The sequence below is a fragment of the Lagopus leucura genome, unplaced genomic scaffold (genome assembly GCF_019238085.1).
Source record: "Lagopus leucura isolate 7727_CA_CO unplaced genomic scaffold, USGS_WTPT01 Super-Scaffold_100004, whole genome shotgun sequence".
Lineage (NCBI taxonomy): Eukaryota > Metazoa > Chordata > Aves > Galliformes > Phasianidae > Lagopus > Lagopus leucura.
In genome coordinates, this window is record NW_024962264.1 from 63958732 (window position 1) to 63979024 (window position 20293).

General features: G+C 45.2%; 1 protein-coding gene across 4 annotated transcripts in view; it reads left to right on the forward strand.

The window, feature by feature from the left end:
* Window positions 1–20293, forward strand: part of CTBP1 (C-terminal binding protein 1) — a 166433-nt gene that overhangs the window by 95583 nt on the left and 50557 nt on the right. The window contains exon 1 of one of the 4 annotated variants that reach the window (XM_042872204.1): window positions 8678–8810. The exons of the other annotated variants lie outside the window; for them this stretch is intronic. Coding sequence (XP_042728138.1) covers window positions 8771–8810 — 40 coding nt within the window. The 5' untranslated portion in view covers window positions 8678–8770. Of the gene's footprint in view, window positions 1–8677; window positions 8811–20293 lie in introns of those variants that run through there. 4 annotated transcript variants of the gene reach the window in all.

Genomic DNA, 20293 nt, shown 5'->3' on the forward strand with positions numbered 1-20293 from the left:
AAATTAGCAAACAGTTTCACTGGTGTCCTCTCCATCTCCCTCCCTCCTCCTTTTTTTTTTCCTTTTTTTTTTTTTTTTTTTTTTTTTAAGACCACCAAGAGATGAGGCCCTAGGTCACAAATGAGATGAGTTTGATGACCTCAGCCTATGGCCTCACAGACATCTGTCTACATCTCACACCATCCATAGATTTTAGGACAATTGGATATCTCTTGTCAGGAAAGATCCACAGAGAGGCTGAGAACACAACTCTGGTTGTAATTGTAAGACCTCAGCATACAACAAATCCTCCCAGCACTTCATTTTTTTGTCGAATTTACAGTTATAATGCTTGTAGGGGAGAACATTCAAAGTGCTCTAATTGAACTAAGGCTGCGTGGTTTGGTGCTGTTTTTTTTTTTTTCTTCATTAGACTGTTTGTTATGTCCATGAATTATGTTCATTCTTCCCTTGTGATAGCTCTCTCTGGTGTGGGTGCCTCTGTAATGTTAATCACGTAGGTGCAGCCTCTGGGAACGACACCAACTTTAACCTTTCTGGGTCATGGGTTTCAGAAGCCACTTTACTTAGAGATCAGCACAGTACAGCCACGCACAAACTATTCTCATTTGTTTCCAGGTTCTTCAGGAAAATCTAATTAATTATTTATACATGATCTGTATACATTTATTTATTGTTACAGCTCAGTCTCTGGCCCCCAGTAGTTAAAGAACATTTTTCCTTAAGGTAACTTCCGCATCTGTGCTGTAACTTGTACTGTTCATAAGGCGTATCAAATCATTTCAATTAGGAGCCAAATCTGTTTGCAGAGATGTGGCAATATTCCCCTTTTTGTGTATGTCTGCTGAACTTTATTCTTCCCATAGCGATGTACAAGCCTGTGCAGTGACCATTCTTTCAGATACATAAAGCAACACAAATTAATAAAAGCTGATTCTGGTATCAGTGTCTCTTGTGATCACAGGGATAGGACCGAAATAAAACATGAGAATACAAATGAAGGAATTTTGTGTTTCTGTACACAAAGCTGCTCCCTAGAATGAGCTGATAAAACATTTTGGATTTTTGATTGCATTGGTGTTGCTGATTTTTTTAATTGCTTAATGTGTTTCTTGTGATCTCGTAGTTCACAAGGCACATCCGTGTAGTGAGAAATAATAGTTTATTACAGAGGAATATTAGGTGTCCTGCTTCATAAAAAAGGGACTGAGCAATTGTTTTGATAAAAGAAATTAAAAAACAAAAACAAAAAGAGTAAGGTAAGCAAGGTGGTGTGCTAGCTGCAGCTGACTTTCCCAGAGCTTTCTCTGTAGTCCACCGCTGTAGGAAATGTACCTTTTGAAGCTATCACTGAAAGCTCTTCTCGTTTATGTAGTCTCTTTTGTTTGTAGATCACGATGAACTTTGTGGGCATTTCACAATGTCCTCGTGAGTCACAAATGCTGCCAGCACTGCAGCCTCACCAAACCTGCCAGACCCAACAGAAACCACGAGCAGTGGTCACTGGGACACGGCGTGGCTCCCAGAGATGTGTAAGACTACGGCTGTAATGTGCTGTGATGCAAACTCAGCACACAGCTGCTGCGTACTGCGTCACTGTGTGCAGGAGTCCAGCCACTCCATGGACTAGGTTTGGCAAATGCTTCTGTGAGATGCATCTCTGCAGTGTTTTCTTCTTGTCACAGGGTAACTTCGGGAAATTCATCCAGTGATCTACACGTAATACCATAATAATACCATAACATGCAGTGCTGAAGTGCTGCCGTACTGCAAGTTAGAGCGCTGGGAAGGGAGTATGAACTCAAGTAGCAGCACGTCTGTTGATACTGATGGTCACCTATCTGAATCAGCTCCTGTGGTGAAGTAGTGCATTACAGTAGTAGTGTGATCAAGTCACAATTTAGTTAGAATAATGGTTTTTCTCTTTTTGCATTATTTAGCAATACAAAGGGAGCTTTTCCAAAATGAAGTTACCCTATCACTGTGGAAATCGCCATGTAAACTGATGTCTTTTAGGCCTGGAGTTGTATCTTGTATACTGATAGGGATTTTTGCAGCTTACTTCTCAGCTGTTGAGATTCAAATATTGAGGATGGCTAAGTGCAAAAAAAATGGTACAAGAACCTTTATTTTGGGTTAGTAAAAGAAAAAAGGGGATACTTCCAAATAACTACCTATAAAGCCTTTGTTAGATAACTGCACCCATGTTAGGAGAGGTATAAAGGTATTAGTTTGTTGCTAGATTTATGGAGGCACACAAATATAAAATGTGTTTCTGTGGCCAATGGGCTGTGCCTTTTACTCATGAAACCTTGCTACTTTCTTTTTACTGTTCCAAAATCATCGACCATTCCCTGTTATGGATTGCCTTGGCTGTATGTTGTAACTATGGAATTGATTTTCTCTGACTGTCTCTTACTGTTCTCTCCATTCTAATTTTCCTGGTTTCTTAGAGTACGAAGGGCCATTTCTGGGGGTTGTTACTGGTTTTTCTTTTTACATATTCAATAGAATGGTATTTCCAATATTATTACAAAATTTTGGATATACTAATTTTAAACTGAAACTGAAACGAGTTAAAATTAATGCTGCTAGAGCTTACAGTTTTTATTATAGCCCATTAAATCCCTCACTAGTTATCTATGGGCAGGCGTTCATATAAATGTATCTGATTTTTTTTGGTGTTCCAGGTGTTTTCTGCCACTTGTTACAGCTGCTGTGCAGTCTGAGAGTTACTGAAGCTGTGTGCAAATGCTGCTGACTGTTATGCTGTGGTGTTATCAGATTTTAATTGTGTATGGAGCTGGAAGCAAAGGCGCTGCGGGGAGATGTGTGTTTGAGGCACGGCGGTGGTGACTCACTCGAGGTCACTTCTCTCACTAACGAACCATTCTCTTATCTTACTGTTGGGTGATAGTGGAGTGCTGGTAATGCAGTGCTAAACTGGGTACAAAGCTGAGAGCCTCAGTCTGGAAGAGGAGGAAATTTAAGTCTAATAACTTGTCATCATCCCAAGTGAATTTGACAAAGCAGGAGTGTTCGCTTCAGTGTCAGAAATGTCTGTAATTCTCCTATATGGCCACATTCAAGGTCCGTGTCTGCAATGTGACATTTTCACTGATTGCTGCTTTGTTTTTTGCATTCTTTAGGATCTTTCCAGGTTTTTCAGATGCTTTTGGGTTAGTTTGAGAGAAACATCTCCAGATAAATACTTGGTGAGATGTTGTTTTTATTTCATGCCTTTTTAAACATTATTTTTGTTGGGGTCTCCAGTTTCGCAGTATGTTTCGAACACAAAGGTATGATATTTTCTACCACTTAATGAATGAATCATGTTTGTAAGCGTGAATATAATTGCCTGACAAATTTGAAATAATCTCTGATCCAACGATAACTTTTTTTTTCTGGCTACTTATTGTGTAGCTTTGATAAAAGCAAGATCTAAAGTATGTTATAAGGGAACCAAAGAAAAGGTAGAGCGTAGCACAGTGCAAATTAGATTACAGCACAGACCACTAGCTTGCTGCCAGTCCAAATTGGTCTGTATGTACAGCATTTTTAAAGGTGCCACCTACGGCTGCTTTTAGCCTTGTGCCAGGCTCAAAATAGTAAATCCCACTTCTGAGCAGAAAATTGCCTCAGGTTTGAAGTAATGCTGGCAAATCTTAGCTGCTCATGGTTTCAGAGCCTGAGTAGCATAGAGATAGAGCCTCCAGCCTGAGCATCTCTCTGCTTTCTTCTGGAAATGGCGTCACTGTGCCCTTCAGTCAGTGTGGCTGAATGTACTCCTTGTACATTGCTGAAGATGTACCACAATGGGAAGTTCACTCAGGACATCTGCTGGCTGTGCTTGGGCTACTGGACAGCTAATTATTCTTCATATTACCTGCAAAATTAGTCCCATCAAGCAGGTTATCAAATGTATTACAGACTTGCAGTTTTTTGATCCGTACAGTTGGCTTGGATACATCTGTCACTTCACTTGTTGTGTCTTTGTGTGCAGAATCTAGCACTACAGAAGGTGGGATAGTGTTGAAAGAGGACAGCACAATTTAATAGTATAATTTTAAAGATAAATTTGGATGTCATGGCTACTGTGAATGGGCCTGAACCTACTGCCCTCTGTCACGCTGAAAATGTTATCTTGCTTCCTGAGTTAAGACTTGAGAAGCAAATTACCACTCAGCTGTAGCTTGCCACAATCCAGTTATGTAGAACTAAGTGCAGAATGTTATTCTAGTTCGTCATGATGGAAGCATATTGTACTGGAACTATAATTGAACGTTCAGTGTAATGTATCCTATTCAAGTGGTTTTTTGGACACCTTTGGAAGTAGCTGCATTGGTGGTTGAAGGGCTGGTTGGGGGGCTCCCCACTGCCTGCAGAATTTAGCTGGTAACTAATTTTTAAAGATTTCACTGAAATAAGGGGACTCAGCATAGGATCTCTGCAACTTGCACAGTTTGAACGAGCTCCAACATTTCAGGCAGGTGAGGAGAAAACCTCCCCGTGGGTTACAAGCGCTGTTTGTTCTGTGATGTTAATTGACTGTTCATTCGTAGGAGCACAGATTGTGCTGCTTCTCCTTTACCTCGAACAATGTCAAATCCCCAAAGCAGCCCTGCCAGCACAGAAGGGAGTGAGCCATATGGGGCAGGTTGCAGTTGTTCCTTCAGGTCTGGACAGATTCCACTGTGAACAGATGGACAATGGCTGACATCCACTAATGGTTCTCGATAGGTTTCTTCTGCTGTTCATCTCGATCTTCTTTTTCTCTTTAGCCAGAACACAGACCTTCCTGGAAATGGTCTGTTAACTCCTCTTGACTAGGTGGAAAATGATAGCTCTCATTCCATGATAACCAGAACATGCAGAGGATTTAATTCCACCACAGTTCTTGTGTTTTTAGCACTTATATGAAGAGGGTGAGATCAAGAAGAAAATCCCTTAGTCGCTTAATGCAGATAACATCAGAGGAGAGAGGTTTTTTGTGTTTGCTGCTTTGAAGGGAAGTTATTCTTCCTCTCGTTCAGCACACTGCAAGGTTTTTCACTTTTGTATGGCTGTTATTTCCAGGATTGAGCTAGTACAGCCATTCCATTTTGAGAAGGGAGCAGTGCACGTTTGGAACTTCAGAACTGGCTTTGAATGTTTGACACAGCTGAACTTCCTGTTCATTAAGTGGAACTTTAATCTACTACTTTGATCCTTTCGTAAACCGTCTTTTCTACAGCAGATGAAGGTCCTCTATTTTATTTCATCCTTGTGATGAGCACCATTTCTTAAAGATTAAATGTCTTCCCTTTGTCAATTATTCTTTTTTTTCCATTTTCCCCTCAGAACCCGCTAAAAATGTTTCTCCAGAATGGCCTTTCTCTTTCACATCAACCAGAAAGTATTAACTTCTTACAGAGGGGAGTTTTACACACGAAGTACATTAAAAAAAAAAAAAAAAAAAAAAAAGGCAGCTCTAATTATAACACACAATTGCTGTGCAGTTGCAAAATGAAAGTAGACTGATCTGTACATGTGTGATTTATTAGCAAATGTTTTTCAGGATCTCAGTGAGAGAATTAAGGAAATATTTATACCCAAACAAAGTCTTCTTTCCACATTATAAAATAAATTGCATTGGCTTATTTTGAGTACGCATTTTAAAGATGTGTTTTTAAGATAAAGTTGAAATGCTGAGGCTGCTTTATTCAACCATTCTTTTCTTCTGACATAAATCCCTTTCAGGGTCTCCTAATATCATCTGCAAGATTTACTATTGACAAAACCTAGGAGATCTTCCTTCGAAACATAATCTTACATTCTGATTAAAAGTACGCAAAGGTTTTAAAATGATGGTTTTAAGAACTGTTACAGTGAGCATTCACATCAATGATGCATGTTTGATGATGAAGTGAAAGCACACATACCTATGGCAAACTAAGGAACATCTGTAAGTACACAGTCTCAGTATCTGGATGTAAGAACACTGTCAAATCTCATTATTCACTTTAGAAAGCACACGGCGATGTCTTGGCTCATGCTTAGATAGTCCCAACAGTAAAACTTCCTCTTTCACTATCTTCAAAGTCACATCTGCTAAAGATATCATACCCTAATGCGTCTAATTTGTGAAAGCCCAAGGTCACACCCTTATGGTTGGAGATTCTGAGGGGAATCAAACTTGCATTTAAATTTCACATATGGCTGATAAAGATACACTTAAAACAATGTATTTACTCTTTAGCATATGTGTTCCTCCAGCTGACTCTTAAGAAGCCAAGAAACAGTTTGGGGGCTTTGAAAAACGCCATAATTCTTGCTGCAAAGCACAGAGGCCTTTCAGCTGTGTAACACTGCTGTTAAAAGCCACAGCAACAGCCCAAATGTGATAAGAGGATGGAAATTTTGTTATGTTCTGCGGAAGATTTACTTATATTGTAGCTGTGCAAATCATAGTCTGAAAGATGTGAAGACAACTGACTGTTTTATGACCCAGAGTGAGTCTGAAAACATAGGAAACAAAACGGGTGGGGGTAGCTGGAGTCAGCTGCACTGCCCCTGGATTTTCTCAGACCCAGTCTGCAACTGGGAGCTATGCAGGGGAGAAGGAGCAGCTTTGTTTTCTCGGTCAGAAACAGCGTTACATCGCGTTCTTAACAGCCGCTACTCAGTTATTTTGTTTAACACCCTGAGCCTTCATAGCCTATCCTTGGGAGCAGGTGCCCTCAGCAGCTGTCTGTGAGCAGGAGGAGAGACCTCAGGGCTGGGAGCCTGGATCAGATAGCCCTCTGCTCCAGCAGGTGCAGGTCAGCGTAGCACTATTGAAAGGAACACAGTTGGCCACTTACTGAGGATCCAGCCCTCTGTGTTTTCCCAGGAAACACAGATTTGTGATGTGCGCGTAGGGAGGGAAGCAAGCACGACATTACCTACACAGCGTGCGTTTGGGTCTGCGTGCAGCCAGGAAAGAAAAAGAGCAAGCATATGAGTCCCTTCATGAAGCAGCATAGAGAATCCCAAGCTGCAGTATTAATAACCTCCTGTTACTGAATACTCCATCTGTTCCCCATGCCAACGTGTCCTCGCTCGGAGCACTCCCCCTGTCACAATATTGCTGCCACACTCCCTCCCTCTGCCTTCAGTGCTGAGCACGTGCCCCCCACTCGCCCCCCCCCCCCCCCCCCGTGCCCCTCTGAGGAGGGGTCCCTGCCTGCCCTGCTGCTCTGTAAAAACGGAACTGAGCTCTCACTCCAGTTCTCAATCTTCGTTTTTGCTGTTTGCTTTTCATGGAGGTACTTTTTCCCCGAGTTACTTCCACATCCATATTTTCTGAGGGCTCGATAGGTGCCATTTTCTATATTAATACATATATATATTTCTATTTGCTAACATCTAAGACGTCAATAAAGCGGTTCACCACTTCAAAGCGATTGAATCCAAACGTGTTTATTTACACACGAGGCACTTGGCTGGGTGCTGCCTCACAACGAGGCGCAGAGACACCGCGCAGCGCGAGGCGCTTCCTGTGGAGAAAGTCAGTCAGCGGCTGAAGGCGCGCCGAGTCGCGCTGGGGGCCGGGCTGCTCAGTGCCGCTGCCACCACGAGCAGGCTGAGCCCACCCTTTTCTCAGCCGCTGCGCTTCCTCCTCTCGCAGACGGCTGCAGCACCGCAGCAGAAATACCGCTCCGCCGTCACCGGGCGAACTGGGGAGGCCGGGCCCGGCACTGAGGAGAGGAGCGCCCCGCGCTGCCGCCATGACCCCGCGCCGGGTGGGGCGCGGTGGGGCGGAGCCGTCGTCAGCTGAGCCACCCGCGGGCCGCTGCTGAGACTTTGTTTTGCGTCCGCCGCCGCTGCCGTTTTAGGCGGCTCTTGGGAGAGCCCCGTGCGGTGGCGGCTGTGACGGGAGAAGGTGAAAAAACACCGCCGGTAATAATGACGATAAGTAATGGCTTCTTACAATGAATAGAGCAATTTACGAGCTTATATTCTGCGAGAACCCCCGCCCCCCCCCCTTTTTTTTTTTTTTTGGTGAGGGGTCTTGGAGCGAGGCGATTGTATGTGAGTGTGCCCTTGAAATAAACAAAAATAACCCTTTTTTTTTGAGGTTTTCGGAGCTCAGAGGCTCCCAGTGTGCAGGGGAGGATGCCTGGGGAGCGCAGGGAGCGGGCTGCATGATGGGTAGCGCCTGGGGGCTGTAAGTATTTACGGAGGGGAAAAAGTGCACAAAACAAGAAAACGTGATCTTCTGGGGACAGGGTGAGCGTTAATGTTGAACGCGGCGAGTGCCAACACTGAGAACAGCGAGCGTTGATGCAGAAGCAGCGAGTCTTAAAGCCGCACGCAGCACGGCCGCGTACAGCCTTAACTTTGTGAAAGTTTAAAGGCAACCGCGATTATAAGGGAGATTCCCGGGGCCCGACCGCTCCGACGAAGCCGGCCCGCAGCTCCCGCCCCGTTCTCTTCCACTCCTCCTCCCCTCCTGGCACCACGAGATCGAGGCGCCGAAGCCCCGCCCGCGTCGGCGGCCGTGTCAGCGGCGAGCGGCGGCCGCTCCCCGAAGCCGGGCGGGCGGGAGTGCGCGTGCGCGCGGCGGCGGTCGGCGGGGGGACGCGCGCGGGGAGGGCATGCGCGCGGGCGCGCGTCGAGGCGCCTCAGTTCAGGGGCGCCCACGGAGCGGCCGCCATATGCCGCGGCGGCGCCCGCTTCCCCCGGCAGCGCGGCCGTTGCGGAGCGGCCGAGCACAGCCTGGTTCCTTTTCCGCGGCCCCGACGCTTCAATGGGAAGCTCGCACTTGCTGAACAAGGGCTTGCCGCTAGGTAACGAGCTCGCGTCGCGCTGCGCCGCCCGGCCTGCAGCCGGCGGGGGCGGTGGAGCTGGGGAGGCGCAATGGGGCTCGGGGGGGGGGGGGGGGGCCCGGCGAGCGGCCCGCGGGCTTTGTGCGTGCGGGGAGCGGGGAGGCGGCGGCGCAGCGTGCGAACGGCCAGCGAGAGGGGCTGAAATCTGTTAGCGTTACCGTTACGGTTGGAGGCACCAAAATTAGAATGAACGCGTGGGGCGGGGGACCGGAGCAGGAAGTTTGGAAGCGGCCGAAAGTGCGCGGTGCGGAGCGCGGCACGGCACGGCCCGCCGGCCCCCTCCCCGCCCCCCCATCGGCCCGTGCTGCTGCCGGCGCTCCGGGCGGTGCGCGGCCGCGGGGTGACGCGGCGCTGCGGGGCCGCCCTGGGTTTGGCTTCTCGGAGGGGGAATCGGCTGCGTGTCTGCGCGCCGCGCACGACGTCGGGCTGTTTATAAACACCACCGCTTTGGTGGCGAAGGCGGGTTGCGGCGCTTGTTTACCGCCCGCTCCGCTGCTTTGTTTCCTTCTTAAGACGCCGAACTCCAGGCGTTGAGTCGCGGCAGCCCGCGCCGCTTCACCTGTTGTAGCTGGAATGAAACAATCGAACGTTTTCATAACCGCTGTTCTTATCTGGAGCGGTGTTTGCTTTGGGGCTGCGGCGGAGCAGCTCGAGATAATCACTCCCCCGGCCTCGCTGGAAATAATGAGGCCTAATAAACTGTGCCCAACGTGTACTTTTTGCCCACGGAATTGAAACGGGCTCTGATATTTGTGGTGTGTGCGTGCGTTTTCTATGTGTCCATTCCATCTCCAGGGCCTTACGAGGTGGGAATGGTCTCATTTTGCATTCTGGCCCCATGGCAAAGAGCCTGGTGCCTTATTAAAATACCTTCAATCTCCCCATTGTGTCCCTGCGAGGAGGGAACGAGAAAGCACAAAGAAAAATAAAATTTGTGTTGAAATAATTTCTGTTCTAAGTCAAAAGCTTATTCATCATCATTTTAGAATCTGTGTTCTTTGTAAATAAAAAGGGTTAAGAAGCCCGTTATTGAGTAGACCGTGCTGGCAGGAAGATAATTGTCCAGTGCATCTCTTTGTTCTGTATTCTTATCTGTTTTATCTATTTTTAGCTGCGTGTTGTTGAAGCAAGCATGTGAAACAGCAACCCAAACTGCTAACTTCAGTCTGTTTCCTAATGCTGCTCTTCATTGACCCCCTGCCTTTCCCCCCCCAGAGACATCTGGGTTTCAGTATTTGAGCTCTGTAACGTCTGGTGGGTAGTAACCAATTTGGTCTGTTAGCACGTCGGCCACTGGGAGAGAGGTCTGGAAACAGAATGCTTGGTCCAGCTGCAGTTCGCTGCTGTATTTCAGAACCAAATGAAACAGGCAGCCCTCAGCCTGCCCCCCAGCTCTCTAGGGTGAGAATTTGGGATTTGTGATGTGAGGCATAAGCAGATAGAACGGGGAAATTGAGGAGTTGAGCTGTTGCCTTGTTTGGGTCATTGTTAATGCAGAATAATGCTGGGGAGGTGGACGGAGTTTGAGTTTGTTAGGTGGCATCAATTGGTGCAATGCGAGCGGTGCAGTTTCTGTCCTGATGTGAACAGCAGCCTCTCCCCTCCCAAAATACTGTAGGTTCAATATTTCTCCATCAGGCGGTGTGTTATCGAATGACTGAATTGGCAAATAGAGTAACAGCCCCAAGAATTGCTTTAGTCACGCTCAGCAGAGGAGTTCAGTCAATGGAAGCACTGTTGGGAAATGAAACCACTACAATCACCTTTGTGAATGTTTCAGTTCAGCGTTGTCAGACATAGTCACGGAGGAGCTGGAGCATGCAGCCATTGAGCACACAAAGCACTGCTTGTACGGAGCTCGTCATCGTAAATATTGCGGCTGTGCGATGCTTTATCATCGTGTGGAGCTCCTGATAGCGTGACAAAACAAATTACAAGTGTCCTTACGTTTGTCAGCTCGGTTAGCTCTTGACTCGTCCTTCTGTATCATAGAGATAAATGGCATCTGCTCTTTGTTAAAAATGCGCAGTGCTTCAATTTGCTTCAATTCCCTGTTCCTAAGAGTTGGAGTTTTATTGCAGTGTGGTCGCAGTGCTCAGCCAGAGGTGTGATCCCGGAGATGAGGGCTGGGCTGGATCCTGTGAAGCGTCATCGTATGGATACAGCGGGATGCTTGCCAGTGTTCTGAGGCATAAAGTCTGTCCCTCCTTAGCAATTAGAGGGCCTCTACTTCAGTGAGGTGTCTGCGCAGGGGAGTGCTTTTGGGGGACAAAACTGACATTTGCCTCAACAGACTAAGGATGAAAGAATTGCCTTCTTAGTGAGTAGATAGTTTGGGCAGCGATAAGTGTGTGCAAAGACACGGATTTAAATGTCTTGAGTAAAAACTCCTGAGAAGCAATGTGATCTTTAATTTGCTTATGTGTAATCCAGCTCTCATTCAAAGCCATGCAAATACTTTGGACTGCAATTGCTCGTGGCCATGTTGTCTCTCAGCACCCACGATGAATTTGTAATAGCTGTTCCTTGAAATGTACCCAAACAGGGCAGCTGTATGTGTGGTAGGCCTGCCTTTAAGAGTCATATTTAGGTTTTTGCTTCCCAGGCCAGCTGGGAACATTGATGAGGTGATACTGTGCAGCATGTGTCAAGCTCTCAAATCGCAGTGTAGCAGCCTCAGCTGAGGCTCCCCAACCTTCTGGCCCCATAATTATTTATTTAGTGAGGGAGGGGAGGTGGAGTTACACATTCAATACTTGCCCTAAAATTTAAGGTGAGGATTAAAGTTGTACTACATGGCCCTTCAACCTCAGTTCCTCTGCCACACGCACTTCTTCACACCCAGTCAGCACAGGATTTACAGTTTTGGGAGGCAGGAGTTCCCAGCTGTACTTTTACGTCTTTCTTCCCAGCTGCCCTAACAGCAAAGGTGGTGATTCATTTCAGCTTTTGTGCGATCAAGAGAAGACAGCAAACACAATACAGCCAAATCTAAAACGTTTCCAGTTTCCAGTTGCCCAGCATCTGTCTGGGAGCATCCAGTCCTGGGAGGTGCTGGGATCCCCGACCTGTGGTTGGGATCAGATCTCTCCCAGCATGCAGCGCTCCTCAGCCCGTCTTCCCCAGGGATCAGCCCGACCAGAGACTGTATCTGCTTCCTCCAGGAGTCTGAGGCAGTCCCAGGGCTCGTCTAATTTGTGCCTCTCGTAGCTGCTGCCTGCAGAAAAACCTCAAATTAAAATGGAATTCCCTGTAGAAAGAAATCACATTGGTGTATATTTTGGATGATTGCTGCTCATCTCTGTATTTTTATCTTCTGCTCTTCCCTTTTTTCAGGGGGCTTTGGAGAGACTTCCTTGCAGTGCACCTGCCACTCTAGTCAGCCAGGAGGGATTTGCTCAGGAAAACACAAAAAGCAAGGATGGGGCTGCAGGCACTATTTACAAACTTGAGCGTTGTTTTTTTTTTTTTTTTTAGTAACAGCTTTTATTTCTGTCACATGTGAAAGCATTCAGTATTAAAACACGAGTCAATGTGATTATGTAATTTTGCTTTATGTTAGGTACTTTAAAGCATATCTTAGTAGTTCCTTTTACAGGTCAGTGGATGTCCCTTATCTGTGCCCAAAGAACTTTCAGCGACTTGTGTCACCACCAGCTGAGTTATGTAAGTCTGGAATGGAAGCTGTTCATGTTTCTGTGTGTGCCCAAATTCAGAGCTGTCCTCCTCTCCTTTCAGTCCCATCAGGGGAGCTCTGATCCCACCCCACACCAAGGAAGGAAGCAGGAAAACATCTGTCGCTTGTTAGCTGAGCCACAATTCAGATCCCTGTACACAGTCTGTGTTTTCTTACTACTGAATGTGCCCTGTGCTGCCTTCCTGAACAGTCCCAGTACTTGTTCATAAGTTGTGTCTTGCACTGTCGTACATGGCATATCCCACAGTATGGGCTGTAGGTGCACCTGATGGGAACTCAGCCATTCATTCTCACGCTGCCTTGTGGAACATGGCAGGAGCAAGAATTGCTCTGCTGTCCCTCAAGCACAGCTTTTGCCAGCTTCCATGCTCGATTGGCATCTGACCTCCCAAAGTGAGAAATGTCGGTGGCTGGGAAATCACAGCCCAGTGCTCTGCATGTCTGGTCTTGTGCAAGAAAGATGCAGGGCCCCATCTCATCCACTTTGGGCAGCAGAACCAACTGTAGGTAGAGTAGTGTTTTAGGACAGATGAGTTCTGGGGGCAGTCAGAGAGCAGTTCCGCTTTCTATTCTGCTCATGTTGGAGCCTTAGCAGGCCGCGCTGACTGTTCCTGCTGCCACGTGAGGAGTTGTCCCTCTCTCCCTGTCCTCCAAAATGCCATCAGGAGCAATTAGCCTGTGACTACTGTTTGATGGCAGCGACAGATCTAACCCTCCAAGGCTCCCCCAGATGCATTCCCTTGACCTGTATTCCTTTCTTACGCAGGAGAGCCTGTATGTGGCCAAGCAGGGGAATAGTGCTGTCCTGCATCACACCCAACCACTGTGTGAGGGAGTCAGAAGAAAGCCAGGCGAGAAGCAGCGCTGCAGGGTATTTCTGCCTTTTCTCCCTCTGCAGGCTGTTCCTACAGCTCCTGGCTTAGTCAGAAGCAGGCAGAAGGGAGCTGTATAGAGGTGCCTGCTCCTATTCCTGCTGGGCTGACTGCAGGAGGCTGCGGGGAGGGCTCGCCGTCCCATCAGCTGTTAGTCATCCACACAGTCAGGCAGTGCCGCAGGGCTGACAGCTGGCTGGGGCTTTGCTGTTCTGCAGATCCCGCTACCTTTAGTCTACAACCACAGAGTTCCTATTGGCTTATGTGGGAATTTTACCCTAACCTGAATTTTTAGACTCAATGTTTAGTCCGCACTTAAAGCCAAACTGTCCAAAATTACCTCTGCATCTTTGTGTATTTGCAGCTGGGCATCCTCAGTCCTGTAGAAAACTGCCTGGCTTAGCAGATACTGGTGTGAAGCTCTTCATCAAAATTCCTGAAGGTGTCACAGAATGGCCAGGGTTGAAAGGGACCTCAAGGATCATGAATCAGATCCCTGTCAGATTTCATCAGATGGCTGCAGCTAGTTTGTCTCTTGCTGAGTACGTAGCTTCAGTCTTTGCAGAGTCATGCAGGACTGAAGTGTTTAGCAGAGATAACCACAAGCCAGTCTCCAGACTCTTAAACTGGTATTTAAATATTTTTTCTCTTTAATGTGTTGTAGTAGATATGTTAAGCTGTTTATTTTCGACCGGATAATGAGCGTTTTCACATTTGTGGTCTACCAACCATCTTAATGTGTGTCTGCTGCTCCACTGAGTAGTATTAATGTGTATCAAGGCCTTGCTCATGTAGTTGATTTTCCCGTTCATGTAATCAGCATTACTGAGAAAAGCAATCCTCAGTAGTTGTGCTGTGTGTGTGAGTTCCCATGCTGGCTGCGACATCTTTCTCATAATGTGCTGTTATGGGGTAAGGAAGGTCCTGAAGGTGCTCACCAAACCCACTGCAGCATGGTATGTTTGATTTTTACATCCTTCCTGTATTCTCCTCTGCTAATGGAGATCCTTTTTAAAATACCTTGTGCCAACCCTTCAGCCATTCATTTCTGCTACAGGATTTTGGTATGGAAAGTAATTTTAGTTTGTTTGCATTTGATTTTGGGGTGCTTTAAGATGAAAAAATGCAGTACCCATTTCCAGTACCTCAATACACTTGATTATTTGCATCTACAGGACTTGCTGCCTTCACCCTGAGTCAACATTTGTAGCTGGTACTGTGGTCACTTCATTCACTGGATGTGCCGAACCTTTGTGGGTTTTTGTTTTCCAGCTGATGAGATTGCTGACACCTGTTACAATTGTGTTGTATTTTCAGCTACTTCTCTGAGGAACCTTTTCTCCCTACCCTACAACTAAAGCAGCTTCCAGCATCTGCCCTATGTGAGGCTGCTGGTCAGCAGTGCAGCTGCCAAAGCTCCACTCCTCTGATCTCTGCGGTCAGCACAAATAGACATCAGATTCTAGAAAAAAAAAAGCTTATTTTTTTAGATGTTGCTTTATCTGCACAGAGCTGGATGTATTTAGCCACGCCAGTCAAGATAAAAAGAATGTCTTGCATTTTTTTAAAGGCTTGTGGGAGGAGGCTCACAATAGAGGCTCCATTGTGCTGTTAGTACTGCGAGTACAGGAAATCACAAATTAGCTATGATGAGGGTATTGCAGGGGAGTTTGAAGTTTACTTAATTCCCATAGTGTTGTGTGGTTTTGAAAGGGTTTCACAATGCGTTGCCTTTCAGGTTCAGTTGTGTATGATGTTTATATTTGGCAGCCCTCTGTTCAGGGCTTTCTCTTACCACGTTAAAAGGCTTCATGTTTTGAGTCCTTGAGTCCAGCTGACTTTCCTTCTTACTGTAAATACAGAGGCAGACGAATGTGCTTGGTATTTATCTCATGACCACCCTGCAGCCATCTAAAATTCAAATCTGGTATTATGCATTCAGCAGTGAGAGCAAGCAATAAAAAGGGATTTTAAGTAGGAATTTGGAGAACATTATGTTGCAGGCACAACTTCTCTTTTCCTCGCAGATTTTGATTTCTCATTCTGCAGGATGTTGACTCATTCCCCTTCCAATTGAGATCGAAGGGACCTGAAGTGAGTTGACAAATCCACGGGCTCCTAGCTGTAATCTGTGTGCTAAGCCAGTGCTACTTAGCATAACCCTGGTGCTAGAATTCTGTCCAGGAGTTGCTTTGGCTCAGTACCCACAATTGAGGAACAAGTTCTGTCTGTTAGATGGGAGAATTAAGATTATGAGAACTCTATGAAGTCACGAATCTCACTTTCCTAGACTGTGACTAAAGTGTATTACATTAAGGTGGTATTTTAGAACCTAAAGTACGTGAGTTCTGCTATTCTGTTTTGCCTTTCTTTCTATAATTTTGCTTCTGTCTTCACTTGGGACTCGCTCTTAAGCTTGTTGGTTTTTTGATTTTTTTTCCTGAGCTTTGCAGCTTCATAAAAAAAATACTCTGACAAAATCAATGCTTACGTTCTAAAAGGCAAATATTTTCTTATACTTACAGAAGTCAAAGAAAAAAATCAAGAAATAGGAAATGAAGTTTACTTTTGGCTCTCTGAAGGACACTATTGTGTAGAAATGGTGTAGTTTTCAAATTGTGGCCTGTGCAGTTCTAGCAGCTGTTGAAATGAGGGTGGGTTGTTTGTTTGTGCAGGTTAAAAAAAGAAAAGGACCTCGAGAATCATGTAGCTCTCAGACTATCAAAGAGAATTAGTGAAGATTAGTTTTCATTTTAGAAGACTAATTCAAAATGAGCATTAAATGGATTATTTTTATAAATAGTAAATAGGCTCCTCTGTCATACCTTAGATTTCTTTGATCACAGAAATGCATAGTGAAAGCAGCAGTCTGTGAACACACTTTGTGATACCTGGGAAACTGCTCCCATTTAATGAAGTACAATTTTCAGTCAGGTTTGTTAAGCTGGTGCATTGCTGTTTGAATTCTTAAGTGTAAACTGCTTCTTTCGAATTTGCATTAAGGGATTTAGGAATTGGAGAAACTGAACCAGAATGTGATACTCTGCAATTGCTGTATATTGAGCATCTGTGTTGTCATGTATGCATGTGTTCTAATGGGATGTTCTGTGTGGGATTTGTACCTCTGTGTGAGGAACTTGAAGCTCCTATTTATGAGTGTTAGATAGAGATAGGGCAAGGGAGAATGGTCTTAAACTGAGACAGGGAGGTTTAGGTCAGATATTAGGAGGAAGTTTTTCACACAGAGGCTGGTGATGCACTGGAACAGGTTGCCCAAGGAGGCTGTGGATGCCCCATCCCTGCAGGCATTCAAGGCCAGGCTGGATGTGGCTCTGGGCAGCCTGGTCTGCTGGTTGGTGACCCTGCACATAGCAGGGGGTTGGAACTGGATGATCATTGTGGGCCTTTTCAACCCAGGCCATTCTGTGATTCTGTTTATTAGGAAGTTAATGACTAACATGAGAACTGAAATCACCTTTTAAAGCCTTTCTCTTTTTTTTTTTTCTTTTTTTTTTCTTCCTCTTTTTGGTTATAGAAATCTTAGGTGAGTACTGAAGTAAGAAAACATGGACTTCCTGACTTCCAGGGGAAGCTGGGTCAAATTAGTGCTTGGAGAATTGAAAGAGGGTATAAAACAGTGAAAGTATAAAACAGTGCTTAGCACATTGGACAAGAACAGCAGAATGACTTGCTTGGTCCTGGTGCTCTTCTTGCACTTCTGTGCCTTGTCTTCTTGTGAAAGCAACACATTCCAGTAGGATTCTCTTAGTAATAGTGCTCTGAACTGGTGCTTTGTAGATGTTGTTGTTTTAGCACAAGTAAATGGTCTGGGAGGCAGCATCTTTTCAGTTGAGGACTGAATTAAAGTAAATGCACTGAGGAATGTACAGCCCAGAGCTTGACTGGGCTCAGCTGTCCAAAATATTCTGCTGTGATTGAAGGGCGTGCTTTTTGTCAAATAAAAAATGTTCTTTCCACTAGTAAAGCTCTTCTTGTATATTTGACTTGGGAAGTTTTGGTTCATCAATTAACTTGACAGAAAGAGAAAACCAAAGTACTGGTGGGTGCTGCAGCTCCACACGCTGCGCTGAGCACTGCTGTGTGCCAGTATCACTGAGATACAGAGGTTTGGAGTGCAGGCACGGCTGTGAGCTATTTGTGCTTAACAGCTGATCTTTGGAAGAGAAGTGCTATGGAATAATTCCTATCGGTTTGAGTTTGCACATTGTGTGACTATTAAAAACTTCAAGACGACTGTTAAGTAAAGACAGCTCCTTGAAGTGCCAGATGGAAAAGAGCAAGAAAAACGCCTGCTGTTTAACACAGAGGGGATTTTTGCAAGTTGTCTTTTGGGGTCTTCCCCAGTCTGCGCAGTTGCTGTGCTGCAGTTGCTGTGCTGGGGCCTGTTCAGACATTACATATGTAAGTGAGATGAATTTCCTCTCATTAATTGTGTGGCAGAATGCTGGGTTCAAACAGCATCTTCATCACGTGGTGACAGCTTTGCACCACCACACTGCACCACGTTGCTGGAATCACCACAGCTCCGTCTTAATTCCAACTGTTGTGTCCAGTAAGAGCTCTTACAGACAGGGCAAACATTTCTGCTGTTCTGGAAATGTGTGGCTTTTTGAAACACTGTCATGGCTGGTGAAACACAATACTGGCTGCTTGGTTTGGACCGGAGACTCCTTAATTCAGTCTTTCACAGGGCAGTCGGCTATGTTGTTACGTACATTTTCTATGGATCTCGTTCAATGCCTGTGTTTATACATAGCTTGGAATAATTGGAAAATGTGAAAAATGCAGAGTATTCTTCAGTTGGCTAAAATTTGAAAAGGGCGTTTTTTCCTGCCGGCATCTGGAAGTCAGCCAGGTGAAAGTTAACATTCCCACAATACCTTTGCTGTGGGATAATGGGCAAGTTCAGGGCAGCATTCTTCCGTTCCTTTGGATAAACACACTGCTGTCCAAGGCTGGGCGGCAGCTATTGCTTAACGTGGAAGCGTTGCTGTTTGCTCTCACAGTCGTTGCTTTGTTGATGGTTTTGCCACCCCTGCTCCTTCTGAAACACGGCAGCAGGGAACTGGTGTGCAGTTGTCTGCTCTGAGCACGTGTCGTCATCATTTCTTTTACTCTTGATTCTCCAAGAATGTGGCGTGTGCTGCCTCGAAACAGTAGTTTTCTGCACGAGGAGCCATGCGTACCAGTGACCTTTCTAGCCAGGTGAATGTTCATTCTTGAGCTTTAGTAGTATAGTCATAAACTTAAGAGAATTTCAGAGATGCTTTTTGTTTAGTCTGTGATTTCTTGGGCTGTTGTATGAACTTTGTTCTTACTGCAAATCATCTTAGTGACTTAGGAGCTTTTCGGGTTAGTGCTTTCCTACCACAGTGTCTTTTCACCTTTAGTGGTGATATCTTTATGGGAGGACATGTGGCTTTTCATTATTGATGCTTAGTCAAAAGTGTGGCAAGCAGCTTTCACTTCTAAAAATTCCATTTTTGCTGAGATCTGAATTGGCAAAAGAAGGTCACTGGGGAAACGATCTTTCATGCTGTATGGATGGGTTCAGACACAGCCGTGTAATTATTCCCCTTCGCTCCTTGATGTTGCTGAGGTCCTCACATGCACTGTAGCTAGTAAATGAACCTAGATTTCAGTGTATGCAAACTGCATTTTTCCAAGCAGTGTGTAGGCCTGCTGTCAAGTAATCTGTACATTCACATCAGGATGAAGTCAGTAGGATCAGCGTAGGCGCCTGTAATGTTCCATTCTCACGCAAAGTGCAGCAAAACAGTAAAATGCAAATGCTCTGAAATGTGCTGCTGGTGGGATTTCCAGTTCTGTGACTGTAATTTTTTGTCAGTTCTAAACCTGTAATACCTTTTAATGTGTTTTCAAGAACTATATGGGATGAAAAGCACTGTTGCTTACTTGATTAAAATGAAGACATATTAAGAAACAAATCTGCTGTGCCATTTTCAGTTTGTGTTCACTTAGAACATGGGTTTTATGGACCTTTCAGTTGGAGGTTATTTATTTATCTGCACTGTGAAGAGCAACTGCTTGAACTGCTGGTTTTATTGGCTATAAGCGTCAGTATCTTGGGACGGGCTATATTTAGACATGTAGCATTCTTTTCTATTTCACATTTCTCAGCCTCCTTGTGTAAAATAAGTCTGCTTATTCAACATCTATACATGTGTATGCATGCATGCGTGGAGTATATATACCTTAATTTCCTGTGTGAACATCAAACTTATTTTTGCTGTAGCACAGAAAGCAGTAGCATCTTTTTTATCAATTGTGAAGCCATATATGTTCATATGCATAAGCACTTCTAATTACATCAGGTGTGTGTGCATCGTTCTGCAAGCTGCTTGTGTGCACATGGGTGTGTGTTTGTTCCCAACGTCCTGATTTAGCAAGGAACGCAGCAAACTGCCTCGCACTGCAAGCAGCTCTGCTACCTGATTGCAGAATCCCAGTGTGACTCGGTATGAATAGGGAACAAAAAGCAAGACCTTCGATGAAGACAGAAAATAAAATCCTAATGAAAGATGTGCACTGAATAGCAACTTGGCTTTCATGTCTACCAACTGTGAAACCTCTGTAAGAATTGCTGCTATTGTGTGAGTGTTCCCTCCTTCCTAATAGAGGTGTTCTGTATCCTGTTTTTCTTGCTGACTTGAGAATGACAGCTTTTACAAGTATTGTAATGATAAAGTGCCATTAGCTGTATACCATTCATGTCTTAAATTGCATCCTTTGTTGTGTTCCTTGCTATTCTTGTAAAATAGTTGGGTATGGTCAGAATCTTGATTTATTTCTAGCACTTCTGCTTTCTTTTTTTTTTTTTTTTTTAGTTTTGT